The sequence below is a fragment of the Macaca thibetana genome, chromosome 1 (assembly GCF_024542745.1).
Source record: "Macaca thibetana thibetana isolate TM-01 chromosome 1, ASM2454274v1, whole genome shotgun sequence".
Classification (NCBI taxonomy): Eukaryota; Metazoa; Chordata; class Mammalia; order Primates; family Cercopithecidae; genus Macaca; species Macaca thibetana.
This window is the reverse complement of record NC_065578.1, coordinates 160,898,016-160,914,874: the sequence shown is the minus strand read 5'-3', so window position 1 is coordinate 160,914,874 and position 16,859 is coordinate 160,898,016. Positions and strand designations below refer to the sequence as shown.

The following is a 16,859-nucleotide window of genomic DNA, read 5'->3' as shown; positions in this document are numbered from 1 at the left end:
GACCATCCTGGCTAACACGGTGAAACCCCGTCTCTACTAAAAATACAAAAAAGCCGGGCATGGTGGTGGGCGCCTGTAGTCTCAGCTACTTGGGAGGCTGAGGCAGGAGAATGGTGTGAACCCGGAAGGCGGAGCTTGCAGTGAGCCGAGATTGCGCCACTGCACTCCAGCCTGGGTGACACAGTGAGACTTTGTCTCAAAAAAAAAAAAAAAAAAAAAAAGCAACTTATTCTCCCACAGTTCTAGAGGTCAGAAGTCCAAAATAAAGGTGTTATCAGGGATGGTGCCTTCTGGAGGGTTTGAGGCAAAATCCATGCCATGCTTCTCACCTCACTTCTGGTGTCTGGTGGCAATCCTTGACTTATAGACCCATCACTCCAATATCTTACTCTATCTTCAGGTTGCCTTTTTTGTTTTCTTCTGTGTCTCTCCTCTGCGTGTCTCATCTTCTTGTAAGAACATTTGCCATTGGATTTGGGGCCCACCATGTTAACCAAGGATGATCTCATCTTGAGATCTTTAATTCCTACTGCAGAGGCCCTTTTTCCAAATAAACTCACATTCACAGGTACCAGGCTTAGCTTACATTCACAGGTGCCAGGTTTGAATATATCTTCTGGGGGCTACATATATTTCAACCCACTATACAGCTATCCTGGTGGGCTCTATGACAGAGCCCTCTGGGGACAGGCTAATGGGTTGGGGCAGAGGTCCAGATGAATCTTGCAAATTTGCCTTCATATCTCAAGGTAAGTGCTGATAGTCCCACTAGTCACTGGGCGAATAATAATTACCTGCAGTTAAGAGAATTAGAAATATTTTTTTCTGAAAGGCTGTCTTGTCTCATAACTTATTTATCCCCCCAATCACTTGTTGAGAAAGACAAGGCAGGAACTGTGTATCCTCATGTTACAGATGGGAAACTGAGACAGAGGGTGGATGACTTGCCCAAGGACACCCAGCTAATTAAGAGCCAGGATTAGAACTTGGATTTCTCTGCCTTTGGCCCAGTGTCAGCCCATCAGACCACACTGCCTCTTGAGGCTAAGAATCAAGGAACTCTCTTTCCTTGCCAGTTCTTAATCATCTTACATTTGTGGGTTTATTAGCTGCAAATTTGTAGGGTTTTGTGGCTTATAGAGGAATTTATTGTTCCATATAAATTTTTTCTGGCTTCCCCCACAGAACCACTAATAACTTTTAACAGGCAGAAAATTGAGCTGCCCAATGAGTTTGTGTTGCATTCTGTGACCGTGACGAGTTATTAATAGTTCTTCCCAGCACAACGTTCCCTTTCCCATTGCCCTGGTGTGGGGGGTAGCCAAGGTCACTGCTCCTGTCATTGCTGCCTCTCCCTCCCCTGCTGGCAATGGGGACAAAACTTCCGCCGTGAACTCTACCCCCTCCGCCGACTGCTCCCACAGGCACCCCAGCCAGCTGGTCTGGAATGGAGAGGAAGGGAGGTTAAGGGGGGTGGGGAGGATTGGCCCACAGGTTCCTTAGTAGATGTCACGGAGACGAAACGAAGTTCAGGTCTGGCCCTCCCATATCTGTAGGAAGGAGGAGCTGGTAAGAATTAAAGACTACCACTCTCTTTACTTCTGTTTCTTTAGATTTACTCATTCCATACCTATTTATTAAGTTTTAGTATGTGCCAGGCCACCATTATAGGCACTGGGAAAATATTTATGAACAACAAAGTATAGCCCCTGCTGTCACAGAGACGAAAGGGTTCTAGATTAGAAGTCCTGAGTTCTTTTCAACTTATCATGAATGCACTGTTTCCAGCATTTCTGACCTCATCACCCTAACCCCTTAACCTTGGCATGTCCCAAGGCTCAAGTTCTCCCAAGACTCAAGTTCTGTTTATGCTCTCTCCCTCTGTGTTCTCATCTGGTCTTGTATGTTTGCTGATGGCTCCAGCCCAGACCTATCTCCTGAACTCCAGACTTAAATATTCAAAGGCCCTCTTAATGTGCTCACTGGATGTCTAACAAATATCCAGACTTCCAGACTGAACCCTGGAGTCTTTCTCTGAACCCATCCCACCAGAAGTCTTCCTAGCTCAGTGATGGCAGCTTTACTCCTGCAGTTACTCAGGCCCAAACCTTGGAGTCCTCCAAAACAGCTCTCTTTCTCTCATATCCCACATCCAAGCTGTCAGCAAACTCCATTAGCCCCATCTTCCAACTATATTAAGAATCTGACCACTTCTCACCCCTTCCACTGCTACCACGATGCTCCAAGCGGCCATCCTTCTCTCACCTGGGTTATTGCAGTGGCCTTCTATCTGGTCACTCTGCTTTCATTCTTGTCATCCTACAATCTATTTTCAACACAACAACCAGAGTGACTCTTTTAGTATGCAAATCAGGTCATGTTACTTTTCTGTTCCAAACCCTCCAGTGATTCCTCATCATACGCCAGAAAAAAAACCCAACATTCTGTACTGGTCTACAAGGCCTCAGATGCTGTGGCCCCTTGCTGCCTCTCTGGTGTTACCCCTTCCTCAATCTACTCCAGGCACGATGGCCTCCTTGAATACACTACGTTTGCTCCTGCATCAAGCCTGTTCCTTTTGTCTGGAATGTTCTTTCCACCATTATCCACATGGTTTACTTCCTTACCTCCTCTAAGACTTTGCTCAAATGTCACCTTTTAAGTATCCTCCCTGGTCACCACTTTGCAACCTCCATTCCCAGCACTCCTCGTTTTCCATAGCGTGCACCACAATCTGATATCTCAATAATTTGTTTACTCACTTAATTGCCTGCCTCCTATCTCTCCATGAGTTTTATTCACTTTTATATTTGCAGCTCTTGACCCAGTGCCAGGCACAGGGAAGGTACTCAATAAATGTTTGGTGAACAACTGTTTCAACAAATAGATGTATGGCTCCTGGCAAATCTTTATCCTCTCTGGGCTTCAGTTTTCCCATCTGTACTGGGAGGCATTGGACTATCTAACATCTAAGGTTCTTCCCAGCCCCAGTCACATCTATACTCTGAGATATGCAGTCTCTAGCCCAGACCTCTCCTCTGAACCCTAGATGTAAGTATCCTCTAGTCAGTCCTCTCACAGTCCAGGAGCTGGCACAGGTATACCATACTGTCTTGGAGAAATGGCCTGGATATGGACTGAACCCACAAGGATGGTCCCTCGGCCCTCCCTTTGGTCTAGGTCACCTTCCCACAAGCCAGTTGGTCAGAATTGCAAGACCCTAGCTTTTGACCAGAAGGTCCAAGTCTCTGGGAAAGATTATCAGGCCACATTCTGCTGTGGTCAGGAACACCTCAGAGCCTTCAGGTCTCCTGTATTAACAGGCCCCAAACATCCAGGTGAGAGAGATGTTGCCCACAGAGGTCTGATTGCATCCAGAGAACTGGATCCTGTTCTGGGTGCCATATCTTAAGCGTGGCAAAGGCTCTCCTGGGAAGGGTGGTGAGAATACGAAGTGTCACAAAATGTGATTCAAAGAACTGAAGAGAAGCCTTGGATAGAGTACAACGATCATCTTTGGAAGGCAGATTACATTTTGTGCTCTTCCAGCTGACAGCATGAGGGCCAAGCAGGGAAGTGAAGATCGGCACTCCAGCTGATGGTAAGGAAGGATTACTTAATCTGCAGAGTGGCCCAGCAGTGACAGCACCAGAGACACCCAGCATGTCAGTGAGTGCCCTGCCCTTTAGATAGTTCTAGTACAAACTGGATCCTCATTGGGCCAGAATCTCAGAGATGATTCTTCCTTTGGGGGCAGGTTGGACTATTATATTTTACCTCCCTTCTAATTCTAGGTTTCTGTGGTTCCAAGTGCTTCATTAGGGCAGGGCAACAAGTAATCTCAATCTCAGAGATCAGTCATTTTCTTTAAAATCAGCGCTGCTATTGCTTCAGGTAGATTCTGAGTTTTCTCTCTGGCGAGAAAGAGAATGTAGGTGGAAGGAGGGAGGTTGTATCTGTGTCTCTCAATGGAAACTAATGACAACTTTACTCACTGCTGCATTTATTAATGGGTGGCCTTTTATGTAGATTGTTTAGAAGTAAAACAATACTATTAGTCATAAAATTTTGGTTGGTTCTTGGCTCACCCAGTTATCTGCCCCAAGCACGTGGAGTCATATTTAGGACAGAGGCTCTGTCTGCAGTATGAGAAAAGCAATTAAGACATGTATTCACTGTGCTAGCTTGCCTTTGTTCCAGGCCTTTGGGAGATAAAAGGCAATTCAGAGTTTACAATCTATCTAAAATTTCTGTGTTTTGCATTTCACAATGGGGAGCTAGGCTCACCCATATTCCCCCATGTGCCCTTATCTATGATTCAGTAATAAACACAAATGTTAGCCTTGAGAATAAAAATGTGAGTGGAAACCCAATTAGTGATATTCATCTTTCTTAATTGTTATGAAAAGGAGATGGGCCAACTTGCGTGCTGACTTTCGTAGCATCTAAAGAATGAAAGTGTCTGTTCTAGTAGCTTATGTCTAGTAAAAGGAAGAGATCAAAGGAATTGGCATTATTTGAACATCTACTCTGTGCTAGTCTCTGGACCAGGTGAACAGAGCAGTCTTATGCAATGGTTATGTCCCATTTACAGGTGAAGAAATGAGCTAAGAAAATTAAGAGATTTGTTCAAGATGATCCTGTTGGTGCACAGAAGACAAGAGCTCTCTCTAACACAGATAACATACAAAAAGACATTTAACTTCCAAATCATAGTTGTTTGGCTTTGACATGCTTATAAGCACCAAAAGAAATGCCCGCAGAAGCCCAATCCTCCACGTCCATTTATCCTCTCTCCCTAAAACTTTTTTCTTAGCCCTGCTATTTAGAGCCTAGTCAGGATCCAACTCTGTGTGGAATATAGGAAAGTGTTTTAAACCAGGAGACAAGAGGCCTGAGTTTGAATCCTGGCTCTGGAACTTGCAGCAATTTACCTCCTCTCTCCAAGCTAATTTCCTCATCAATAAAAAAAGGGGGAGGGGGGCCGGGTGTGGTGGCTCCCGCCTGTAATCCCAGCACTTTGGGAGACTGAGGCGGGCGGATCACCTGAGGTCAGAAGTTTGAGACCAGCCTGACCAACATGGAGAAACCCCATCTCTACTAAAAACACAAAATTAGCTGGGCATGGTGGTGCATGCCTGTAATCCCAGCGACTTGGGAGGCTGATGTAGGAGAATCATTTGAACCCAGGAGGAGGAGGTTGTAGTGAGCTGAGATTGCACCATTGCATTCCAGCCTGGGCAACAAGAGCAAAACTCTGTCTCAAAAAAAGAAAAAGAAAAAAAGAAAAAGAAAATGAAGGAACTGGATAGGATGACTGTAAAATCCTGCCAGCTCTGTCGTTTGAATCTACATCTGAATCTACAGTGAGGCTCTCCAGAGATCTCTGAAGTTGGCCATTTCTACATAACCTGATGGAAAAGAGAAAATTGGGCATTTGGGTCCTTGAACAGCTTGGGGCTGGGGTTGCCTTCTCAGCTACTTTTACTGATTGCATGAATTTGCCATCTGTTTTGATTAGATTTGGCTAGAAACAGCCCAGCAGATGAAGGGGTGTCTTAGCTATGGACAGCTGCAGCTTCCAGACTGAGCTCTGGCTGCAGTTGGAAGAGGTTTCTCTTTAACTTCAGTCCTTCCCCATCTGCTTCTAGCTCCCGGGAGCAGGAGACAGAACAGCGAACTCTTCCTGGGCTGCTGGCTGGTTGTGGGCTGTTAAAGATAATAGTCTATTAAGCCATGGATGAGTTTTCCAGCTGAAGCTTAGGCCATCATAAGCCATCCTGCAATGGAAGATACACACTGAGCCTGGTGCCAGGGGAGGCCTTCCCTGCAGTCACCGAGAGTCTGTGTGTTAGAGTCTAATCCCAAAGGCCAAGACACTGCCATGAAGCAGCCAGCTACCAAGGCCAAAGGAGCCCTCATCTTGAGACCCTGCACAGTGGACTCAAATGGTCATCATACAACAGTGAACATTCACATGTGTGGCCTTGTGCCTGGGCTGTGGGAGATCCAAAAGTGAACCCATATGCTTCCCAACCTCAACAAACTTCCTGTATCATTGGGGAGACAATATGCATGTAGAAAACCCAACTGTAGACTCAAACTGCCTGGGCTTCAATCCCCGCCCTTCTAGCTGTGGAACGGTGGTCAAGTGATTATCTCCCTCTGTGCCTCAGTTTCTCATCTCCAAAATGGAGGTCATTATGGTACCTACCTCAAAGGGTTGGCATGGCAATTAAATGAATTAGTATATGCAAATCACCTAGAACCATGACTAATGCATAGTAATTACTATTATTACCTCCACTACCATTACCATTGTAATGCTATGCATGGAGAGGAAGAAATCCCAGAAAAGTTCCGAGAGAGTGAGTGACTCCTTCTGACTATAGGGATTGGGTTGGATTGAGGGAGAAAGGTATATTTGAGCCGGACTTCAAAGGATGACTAGGATTTCAACAGCTGTGGATGTGGTGCAAGGGTATTTCAGACTGAGGGCATGAGGGGCGCAAGTAGCTACACAAGGGTGTGAAAATGGCACAACCCATGGAGAAATGAAATGGCAGATGAAGCTGAGGGATTAGTTAAGGGCATCGGAGCCCATTAAGGGATTTGGATTTTGTCTGTAAGCCCTTGTTCTGGAAGCCTTTCCAGATTTTTCAACAGGAGAATGACAGACTCAGTTTTGCATTTTAAAAAGGTCTTTCTGGCAGATGTGTAGTTGCTAAGAGTGTGGGCTTCAGACTCACACTGCCGGGGTTCAAATCCTGGCTGTGACACCGAATTAGTTCAGGTAGGCTAAATGGCTGTGACATATAGACTGAAACATGGATAATGGCACAAACACAATAGAAGTTTATTTCTGGATCATGTAACAGTCTAAGGAGAGTGTGTCTTCTTGGCAGGTGGCCCTCGTCCGTGTGATGACTCAGGGATCTGGCTTCTTGGGAGCTTGCCACCTCTAGGGCCTCACTGTTTTTGGCCTCTAGCTGGTGGAAGGGTAGAGAGACCAGTGAGGAGGCAAGTTGTCAATTTTATAAATCCTGGACTAGATGCGGTATGCACCACTTCTGACACCCCCACTGTGAGAGAGGCTGAGAAGTCCACTCTCGCTCCATTCCTGGCATTCTTCCTATTACGATAAGCTAGCACTGCCCTATAGAACTTTCTGGGATGACGGAAATGTTCTGCATCTGTTCTTCTCATGTGATAGCTGCTAGCCACAAGTTGCTATTGAGCACTTGAAGTGTGGCTAGTGAAACTGAGAGCTAAATCTTACATTTTATTTATTTGTAGTTAATTTGAATAGCCACACATGCCTAGTGGCTATTGTATTGGTCAGTGCAACTATGGAGAAAAGAGAGAGTAGATTGTGACTTACAGGCAGTGGAGTCTGCCACAGACAGGTATCAGTTCTGTGACTGAGTGACTAATTTAATCTCTGTGGCTCGCTTTCCTCAACTGTCAAATGGGTATAATAGTAGTAACTGCCTCTTGAGGCTGTTGTGAGGATTAAGAGATTATTCGGACAAAACACTTAGGGGCTGGCACACATACAGTGCTCAAGCAAGGTTATCATATGGATGACTTGGAGGCAAGGATAGCAGATAAGAAGTGTACAACAGTCCAGAGGAGAGAGCCCTATAGAATTACCTCCAAGTATTGCCCTTTGCTCCAACCAAGCTATATTGCTTGCTCTTTTCTAAACACGACTCCACAGCACTCACTTCCTCTAAATTATGCTCTCTTGCCTTGATCCGTTCATCCCTTCGTATTGAAATCCTGCTGTTCTATCAAGACCTGGTTCAAATGTCACATTTCCATGAAGCCCTCATGGTCTTCCCAGCTCTGTGTGATCACTGCAGTCTGTGAAGGTCCTGATGCTTCGTGTGCTCTCCACAATCATGTCAAAGATGCTCTTTCATCATCTTGTGCATTTGTCTAGATAGGAGTGGGTTTTTTTTTTTTTTCAAACCCATCTCTCTACCTTCCACTTTACCCAGCAGAATTCTTTGTGTATTTCAAGGAGGCAAGAAATGTTCATTGCACTGAGTTGATTTCATCAGGAGCATAGAGAGTTGCAAAGACGTGTTCCCTGGACAATTAGAGGCACAGATTACATCTACGTGGTACTATATGAAGCAGGACTTTGGCAGTTTCCCAGGTCATTAAATCTGTGTAGATGTCCAAATGGGAAACTTCCGGCCACCTCATTGGCATGGAGTTTGCAGAATTCTCTTTGACCTTTACACAGCTTTTATTCTTTCACATTTCTTGACAAAAAGAGACTTCTAGTTCACATGCCTTTTGCCATATGTCTTTTGCTACTGTCTGTTAGGCCACTCCTGCAAAATTCCTGACCAGAAACTGCCAAGGAGGGCTGGAACTACTCAATGATTGCCTGGACATGGGTCCAAAGAACTGTATAAAGACTTAATGATAGCAAAGTCACATGAAACCATCCCATGGTCTCTGTGGCCCCAGGCAAGCCACTCAGGACTATCTTGTGTCTTTTGCAACATCAGCCTCAAAATCTTAAGGATGTTCCCCCAACTACTCTAGATTCTCTTAAGAGTCTATTAGTGTTTTCATTAATCAGTTTATTTAGATGTCTTCACTGCTTCATCCATCAAGTATTTGTTGAACTCCTGCTATATGCCAGGATTATTCTGGTGTTTAGAGAGAATATGAAACAATGTTTCTATTTTCAAGAAGCTTTCAGTCTAATTGGGTGGGAAGAAAATAAACAAAAATATATGTCAGGTGACTAAGTTCTGTGAAGAGAAAGAACGGAAGCCGTCTCATTCTATATTGCTACATAACAAATCACCCCAAAATTTAGTGGCTTACAATATCACTTTATTATTTCTCATGAATTATGGCTTTGCTGGCTCATCAGGGTGGTTCTTCTGCTGGAGCCATCCCCTGGGCTCATTCATGAGGTTGCGGTCATCTGGACGCTCAACTAGGGCTAGGAGGTCTGGGGAGGCCACTCATATGTCTGGGGCTTTGGTATTGGCTGTCGGCTGGTCTTCTCTCTGCACATGGCCCTCATCATTCAAGAGTCTAGCCTGGAATTTCTTACATAGTGGTGGGAGCATTCTAAGAAAGCAAAGGCAGAGGCTGTGAGGCCTCATGTGACTAGGGACCAAGTCACACTGTATCACTTCCATCTCATTCTGTTGGACCTTGTCAGTCACAAGGCCATCCCAGCCCAAGGTAGATGTCACATCTTGAGAGGAGAAGCTGCAAAGGATTTGTGATCATTTTAAATCTACCCCACTGGATAAGGGAACAGCAAATGACAGGATATGCTATTTTAGATAGAGTAGTCAGAGAAGGGCTCTCTGATGAGGTATAATTTGGGCAGATACCTGAATGAAGCGAGTGAGTAAACCATGGAAGTATTTGGGGGAGAGCATTCTAGGCCTTTGGAATAGCAAGCAAAGTCTCTGAAGCCAGACCGAAGCAATACTTTGCATTTGAGATAATAATGCAATATGAAGACTTTTCAGCTGGGCACGGTGGCTCATGCCTGTAATCCCAGCACTTTGGGTGGCCGAGGTGGACAGATCACCTGAGGTCAGGAGTTTGAGACCAGCCTGAGCAACATGGTGAAACCCCGTCTCTACTAAAAATACAAAAATTAGCCAGGCGTGGTGGCACATGCCCATAATCCGAGCTACTCAGGAGGCTGAGGCAGGAGAATCACTTGAACCTGGGAGATTGAGGTTGCAGTGAGCTGAGATCACACCACTGCACTCCTACCCAGGTGACAGAGCAAGACTCCATCTCAAAAAGAAAAAATAAATGACTTTTCAATAAAGATACTTCCATGTCATTTGTGGGAAATCTAGTTCTCAGGCAACAGTGGAGAATTCCTGAGTGCACTGGGCCAAGATGGAGGGGGAACACCTGCTTTTGAAACCTGAGATACGAGAATGAATCATGTATACAATTTAAGACCAAAAAGAGAGGCCATCGCTTTCATCCCTGCTGCCATCCTTCAATTCTCCCAGTCTGGTTTTCTAGGCATTTTCTGTAGCACCTGGTAGAACTCCAGGAACTCCACAGTTTGAAAATTCCTCTCTGTTTCCAACTCCAATACCTCTGGTTTTAGTCAAAGTGCTTTGCACACATCCTGGCCTCCGCCTGACCACATCCTTCACACAGCCTGTGGGAGCCTCTCTGTGAGCGAATCAACAAGGTTTGACGCATGAGAGGCAAAGGCATCTGACTCACTAGAGAATGGAGCAAAGAGAAGCAAGGCAGAAGGGATTTTCTACTGTAATTACCCAAGATCACCAGGGTAGTCTGAGGGTAATCGGGAAATTAGTGTGTGTGTGTGTGTGTGTGTGTGTGTGTGTGTGTGTGTGTGTAGTGAGGGACAATTATCTGGCTCACTGGCTGCCAGACGCTTGTCACTGCCCCTCTGGCCCTTGGGCTGGGTTCCTGGCTCTACCTGTGGACTATTAAGTGTAATGACCTGTCACGCAGAGGAGCCTGTCATTATCTCCGTGTTAACATGGTATTTATCCACAGAACCCTGCCAAGTCACCTGTAATTAAAGGGCCTCCACGTGGTCCCCCTGCCCTGGCATTGGATGGACAACCATGAAAGTTGTCAGGGCAGGGGTGGCTTTAAAAGGCTGAGGAGGTGGGCTGGGGTCATCCTGGGAGGCTAGGAAGGAACGCCGTAACTGAGTCTTCCCCCAACCTATTGCCAAACCCCAGGACCCCAGAAACAGGATTCAAGAGGCATCAAGACACCCCCAAATCAGTCACATTTCCACATGGGGTTAAGTCATTGACTACTGAGTAAAATGAAAGCCAACTTTAAAATTTTGGAAGCTCTTTGATGGTAGAGAGGGGATCTCATTACGTAACAGGGAGTACAACTTTCTAGAAGTACCCTGTAGTTCTTACTCTCTACTTCCCAGTCACTCTTTACTATCTCCCTCAAAATGCTCACCTCTTTCCCTGGGGCTCCCCTGTCTTTGGGGCTCTTTTCTATTTGTCACAAGCAATTCCAAATCTTTTCTGATGAAAATAAAAGTTACCCTCAGCCTCTTCCATTTCTCTTCCTTCTCTTACCCTGTCATCTCCACAAAAGGCACAGACACAGAAGCTTCCTTAAAAGAGTTGATGGAGTGAAGCTGTGGTCACTTGTGGGTCAATATTTTGCCGCTGGTGCCTAAGCAGTGCTGTTCTGAACAACCTTATACTTATCCTTATACATTTCTAGACTTGGAGTACCTGGGTATGAATCTTTTAATTTGAAAAGATGTCAAATAGTTTCTAAAGGGTTGTACACATTTAAATTCCCACTAATAATTTATCAGAATGCTTGTTTCCCCACATTCTTGCCAACTTGGGTTACTACCCCTTTTTAAAATTACCTTCATCGTTTTCTGATTACACATGCGATATATGCTCATTGCAAAACAAAACAAAAACTGGAAAGTACAGAAAAGTGTAAGAGAAAATAGCTATTGTGCCTTCACCTAAAGAGAAGAAACACCCCCATTTTTATAGAGGATGACAGCAAAGACCACAGATGGAGACCACAGTAGTCACCTGAGGAACCTTCTGGAATCCCTAGTGCTGGTTATAAGATGTTAATGATCACCCACATCACCCCTTCCTCCACTCCTCTGATGTCTCCAAAGGCTTGAGATGCTTTCTTCAGTTGGCAGGGTCTATTCTGAGGGAGATGGTTCCAGGTATCTGCACCCCTGAAGTATGTTTCCTGCCTCAAAACAGTTCTGCAGCCAGGAAGATTCCACGCCTGAGGATTTGTGGAACAGGAATGGAGCACAAACATTCCAAAAATGTGTTTCCAGACATTGGCCACTGGATCCAACAGATTGGAAAACTCATCTCCCTGGCTAAGCCCAGAGCCAAGTTTCCGTTTCTCAGGGACCGTGACATGCCCCATTAAGCCTTTGCTCTAATGATTGCTCTGCTTTCTGTTCCAGAGACCTGAATTATAACGAGCTACAGGAATTCCCCATGGCCATCCGGACCCTGGGCAGACTGCAGGAACTGTAAGCGCCTCTGTTGGTTTCTGTGGGTGTCCTTCTGTCCCAAGGGCAGGGGCTGAAGCCAGCCTGAGCTGCCTCATGCTCTCACCTCCTCACCTCCCATGGTCCTTGTAAAAGATGTAGCTGCCCCTGTCCCCCAGCTCCTCAAGCCCCCGTGCAGCTCTAAGTAGTCCCAGGCCTCATTAGCTTGGCTTTGGGCACTTCCTGGGGGTATGTCACCAGCAGAAATGGCCCTGGGCCCTTCCAGCCTGGGAAAACCCATAGCACAAGCCACCTTCTATTAGCCTGGGCCTGGCACTGCCCTTGCCTTGGTTGGGATGTGTCCAGAGAAGAACGGGGAAAGGAACTGAGAGCTGGTTTACAGGATCACTCCTCAGCACCTTGTCCCCAGGGGGACTGAGAAGTTGTCTCTGGTTCCCCAAAGCCACCATTTATTATTTTATTTCAGCATTCACTGAGCACCCAATGTGCCCAGCACTGTGTTTAGTGATAAACACAAATGAAGGGTCAGATTGACATGGCCCTCCCCAAACATCCTTGAGCCTCAATGAAGACACAAAGTAACATAGGTAAAACAGGGAGTGGGACAAAGTGGTATAATTCCAACCATAAATTGCAGAGTATTAGCTAAAACAATGGCGGGAGTTCAGAGTAACATGGAAAGATCATTGTGGACTAATCCTGAGATGAGCCTTAAAGGATGACCGGGATTGAGGTAGCAGTGATGGGGGAGGGGAGAGGCATTTCAGAGGAAGAAATTGTAGGTAAAGACCCAGGTAGGAAGTGGAGCTGGCAGAAGGATGAGCACAGGTGGGAAGCAGCTTTACTGGAGGGAAGCTCTCAGGAAACAATAACAGCTCTATTGTACAGCGAGAGTGGGACCAGATTAAGGGTCCTGGAGGCTCATAAACAGAGCCCCAAACTTTCAGGCAGCTTAGTATCTTTTTTTTTTTTTTTTTTTTTTTTTGAGACAGACTCTCGCTCTGTCGCCATGCTGGAGTGCAGTGGCACGATCTTTGCTCACTGCAACCTCCGCCTCACAGGTTCAAGCGATTCTCCTGCCTCAGCCTCCCGAGTTGCTGGGACTACAGGCACGCGCCACCACACCCAGGTAATTTTTGTATTCTTAGTAGAGACGGGGTTTCATCATGTTGGCCAGGATGGTCTCTATCTCTTGATTTCGTGATCCGCCTGCCTCGGCCTCCCAAAGTGCTGGGATTACAGGCGTGAGCCACTGTTCCTGGCCAGCTTAGTATCTTTATAGCTCAAACCACCACTACCACCTGAGACCTATAGTACTAGCCCCATGCCACCTCCCTTGCCTCAACCAGAAGTTTGAAGGTGTGAATGCCAGATGTAGGCAGCACATAGGGAACAATTGGACCACCTAGAGGAAATAGTCTGGCTGGGTGTGGTGGCTTATGCCCGTAATCCCGGCACTTTGGGAGGCCGAGGTGGGCAGATCACTTGAGGTCAGAAGTTTGAGACCAACCTGGACAACATGGTGAAACCCTGTCTCTACTAAAAATACAAAAATCAGCTCGGCATGGTGGTGCACACCTGTAGTCCTAGTTACTTGGGAAGCTGAGGCATGAGAATTACTTGAACCCAGGAGGCAGAGATTGCAATGAGCAGAGATTGTACCACTGTACTCCAGCCTGGGCAACAAAGTGAGACTCTGTCTCAAAAAAAAAAGTCTGAGTGAGAAACTGTTGGAAGTTCTCCATTGCCAGAGTCACCAAGATCTAACTTTTTTCCTTTGAGCTGGGGCATGAGGGGAGCATGAGATTTGATCGATCAAGAGGGCATGGAGGGAATAGGATGTGCAAAAGCATTGAGCTGGGAAATAATAAAGCATTAGGGAAGAGAGAGGAGACCTAAGTTAGCAGGGGCAAAAATATATGGGAGGGGATGTACCTGTCTATCTCCATCTCTCTCTCTCATCTGTTGAGAGAAAGCTGCTTGAAGACAGGGCCCCTGTCTTAGAAACTTCTAAATCCCTCAGAGCTTGGCCCACCATTAGACACAAAGATGTTTAAGAAAAACATAATGAGCAGATGAGAGGAGTAAATTAATGAACAAACAGGCCTGGGTTGGTGGCACTAACTGGAGGTGTCTGAGGGTGAAGCTGTGAGTGAGACAGCATGAAGGTGGAAGTCATGATGGGACGGCAGGAGGAAGACAGAGATGAGCAAAGGCCAGGGGGACAGAGAAGCCAGAAACTTCCAATGAAAAAGATGGGAAGGAAAGGGGCCTGCTCCACACGGGTTATGTGCTTTTCAGTCCAACATGTTATTTATTTTGAAATGTTCTTCCCAACTAACCAAACACATAATTCTGGCTTCTAGACTTCCAGACCCTCAGCTGGGTGCCTCAGTCCTCATTTTCCTGTAGTGCCATCCACAGTCATTCAGCAGCCCATTCCGCACCTTATCCCCCTGACCGCGTGCTGTTGACACTTCTATGTTTCTTTATTTCAGGACCTTGAGGCCAAGCCAGCCTCCATTTGAGGAACATCCCTCACTTGGGATCCCCTGGAAGCTGTGTCTTTTCTGTATCTTCCTTTTTCTCTCATACACCCTTGGCTTCCTCTGTGGGGACCCGCCAGAGCTCCCACCACAAGTGACTAAGGAGAGGATTCCCTTCCTGGGGCCTGAACTCAGCCTCTTGCTCTTGAGTTGCTCCCACAGGCTTCCTGAGGCCTGCAGCAAGGTCTCAATCCCTCACTCTTTTCACACTTGTTAGGGAAAGAAGTGTGTGTAATTGAACAGGAAGAAAAATCAGCTGGGTACAGTGGCTCATGCCTGTAATCCCAACACTTTGGGAGGCCGAGACATGAGGATCACTTTAGCCTAGGAGTTCTAGACTAGCCTGGGCAACAAAGTGAGATCTCGTCTCTACAAAAAAATCAAAAAAATTAACCAGGTGCAGTGGCACATGCCTGTAGTCCCAGCTATGTAGGAGGCTGAGGCAGGAGAATCGCTTGAGCCCAGGAAGTCAAGGCTGCACTGCAGTGAGCCGAGATCGCATCATTGCACTCCAGCCTGGGCAACAGAGACCCTGTGTCAAAAAAAAAAAAAAAAAAAAAAAAAAGAAAAGAAAAATCACAGGCAGTATTTGAATCTGAACCTGGAATCTCCAGGCCAACACCTCTTTTATCTTATGGACTACCTAGCTTGCTGTAAAAATTCCATGCCTCTCCCTCTCTATACTTTTCTCCAAATCCTCACTGGTTCCTGGGTGTTGTCTTCCAGGGGGTTCCATAACAACAACATCAAGGCCATCCCAGAAAAGGCCTTCATGGGGAACCCTCTGCTACAGACGATGTGAGTACTACTTTCTCTGGTCTCTTAATGCTGAACAATGTTTTGGGGAGGAGGACAGAGGATGGGAAGGCAGGAGGGACTTCCCTAGGAAGCACCAGGGAGGCAGAAGCATGGGAGGGGTTGCCTTTCCCTGCATGTTCTTTCCTGGGTCTACATTGATAGGAGAAGAAAGCAGAGATTGGCCTTAGCCCCAGCAGAAAGGCCTAAAAAACCCGATTAGGTGTTTGACCTTCTTCTTCCAGACACTTTTATGATAACCCAATCCAGTTTGTGGGAAGATCGGCATTCCAGTACCTGCCCAAACTCCACACACTGTAAGTTGGCTCCTGAAGGCTGCTGCAGCCTGAACCTCCCCCTTTCCTCACTTCTTCTTGCTCTCTCCTGCCTTCCACCTGCGGATCTCTCCCTTGCAAGGCACAAGTCCACTGCAAAGCACGGTCTTTAAGGCTGCAGGCCTCTGCTTTGCTCAGACCCGTTCCCACCTCTTTCTAAATTTAATAGCCTCCCTCCACTTCCCTGACCTGTGGCTTCTTCCCAGGTCTCAAAGGGGCAAAGAAGGTCCATTTCCATAGTCAAGGAGTTTCATCTGGCCTTTTGGACTTTATCCTGTTCATGGTAGCTTTTCCAGAAATAATTGGGAAAGAGTTTTGAATATGGTGTGTTCTCAAGGCTGGTTCTCCTGTGGCCTTGGAACCCAGATCCCTGGGTCCTTTGCTATGCCATTGTTATCACCCTTGGCCTGAAGGTGCTCTCTATTTCTCCTCTCTCATTCTCTAATTTCCAGCCCAGGTCACACATCTTCAAAAAGCTTCCACAGGGCCAGACACAGTGGCTCATGTCTGTAATCCCAGCACTTTGGGAGGCGGGTGGATGGCTTGAGGTCAGGAGTTTGAGACCAGCCTGGCCAATATGGTGAAACCCTATCTCTACTAAAAATACAAAAAAGTAGCCGGGTGTGGTGGTGGGCACCTGTAATCCCAGCTACTCAGGAGACTGAGGCAGGGGACTCTCTTGAATCCGGGAGGCAGAGATTGCAGTGAGCCGAGATCGCACCATTGCACTCCAGCCTGGGCAAAAAGAATGAAACTCTGTCTCAAAATAGAAATACAAAAATTAGCCAGATGTGGTGGTGCATGGCTGTAGTCCCAGCTAAGCTACTTGGGAGACTGAGGCAGGAGAATCGCTTGAACCTGGGAGGCTGAAGTTGCAGTGAACCAAGACTCAGTCTCAGGAAAAAAAAGAACAACAGCAAAAAAAAAACTTCCATGGATTGCTGTCAGCCTACTGTGGCGCCACAGTAACATAACCGACATCTCCAAAGCATATACTTAACTTTCATGTTCGTTAGGGCATTTCATCTTCATCCTAACCCTGCGAGGTAGGTGTTATTGGTCCATTTTACAGGTGGAACATGAGGTACTCAGGCCCTGCTTGGGCATGAACCCAGAACCCTTTAATTTCAGATTCTGGGCTCATTTCTGGACCCCATG

The 16,859-nt window shown here is 46.4% G+C and overlaps 1 protein-coding gene across 3 annotated transcripts in view; it reads left to right on the top strand.

Moving 5' to 3' along the window:
- Positions 1-16,859, top strand: part of LGR6 (leucine rich repeat containing G protein-coupled receptor 6) — a 122,894-nt gene that overhangs the window by 88,906 nt on the left and 17,129 nt on the right. For all 3 annotated transcript variants that reach the window (XM_050763016.1, XM_050763020.1, XM_050763017.1), the window contains 3 exons: positions 11,978-12,046; positions 15,298-15,369; positions 15,612-15,683. In XM_050763016.1, the coding sequence (XP_050618973.1) occupies positions 11,978-12,046; positions 15,298-15,369; positions 15,612-15,683 (213 nt within the window). The remainder of the gene's footprint in view (positions 1-11,977; positions 12,047-15,297; positions 15,370-15,611; positions 15,684-16,859) is intronic.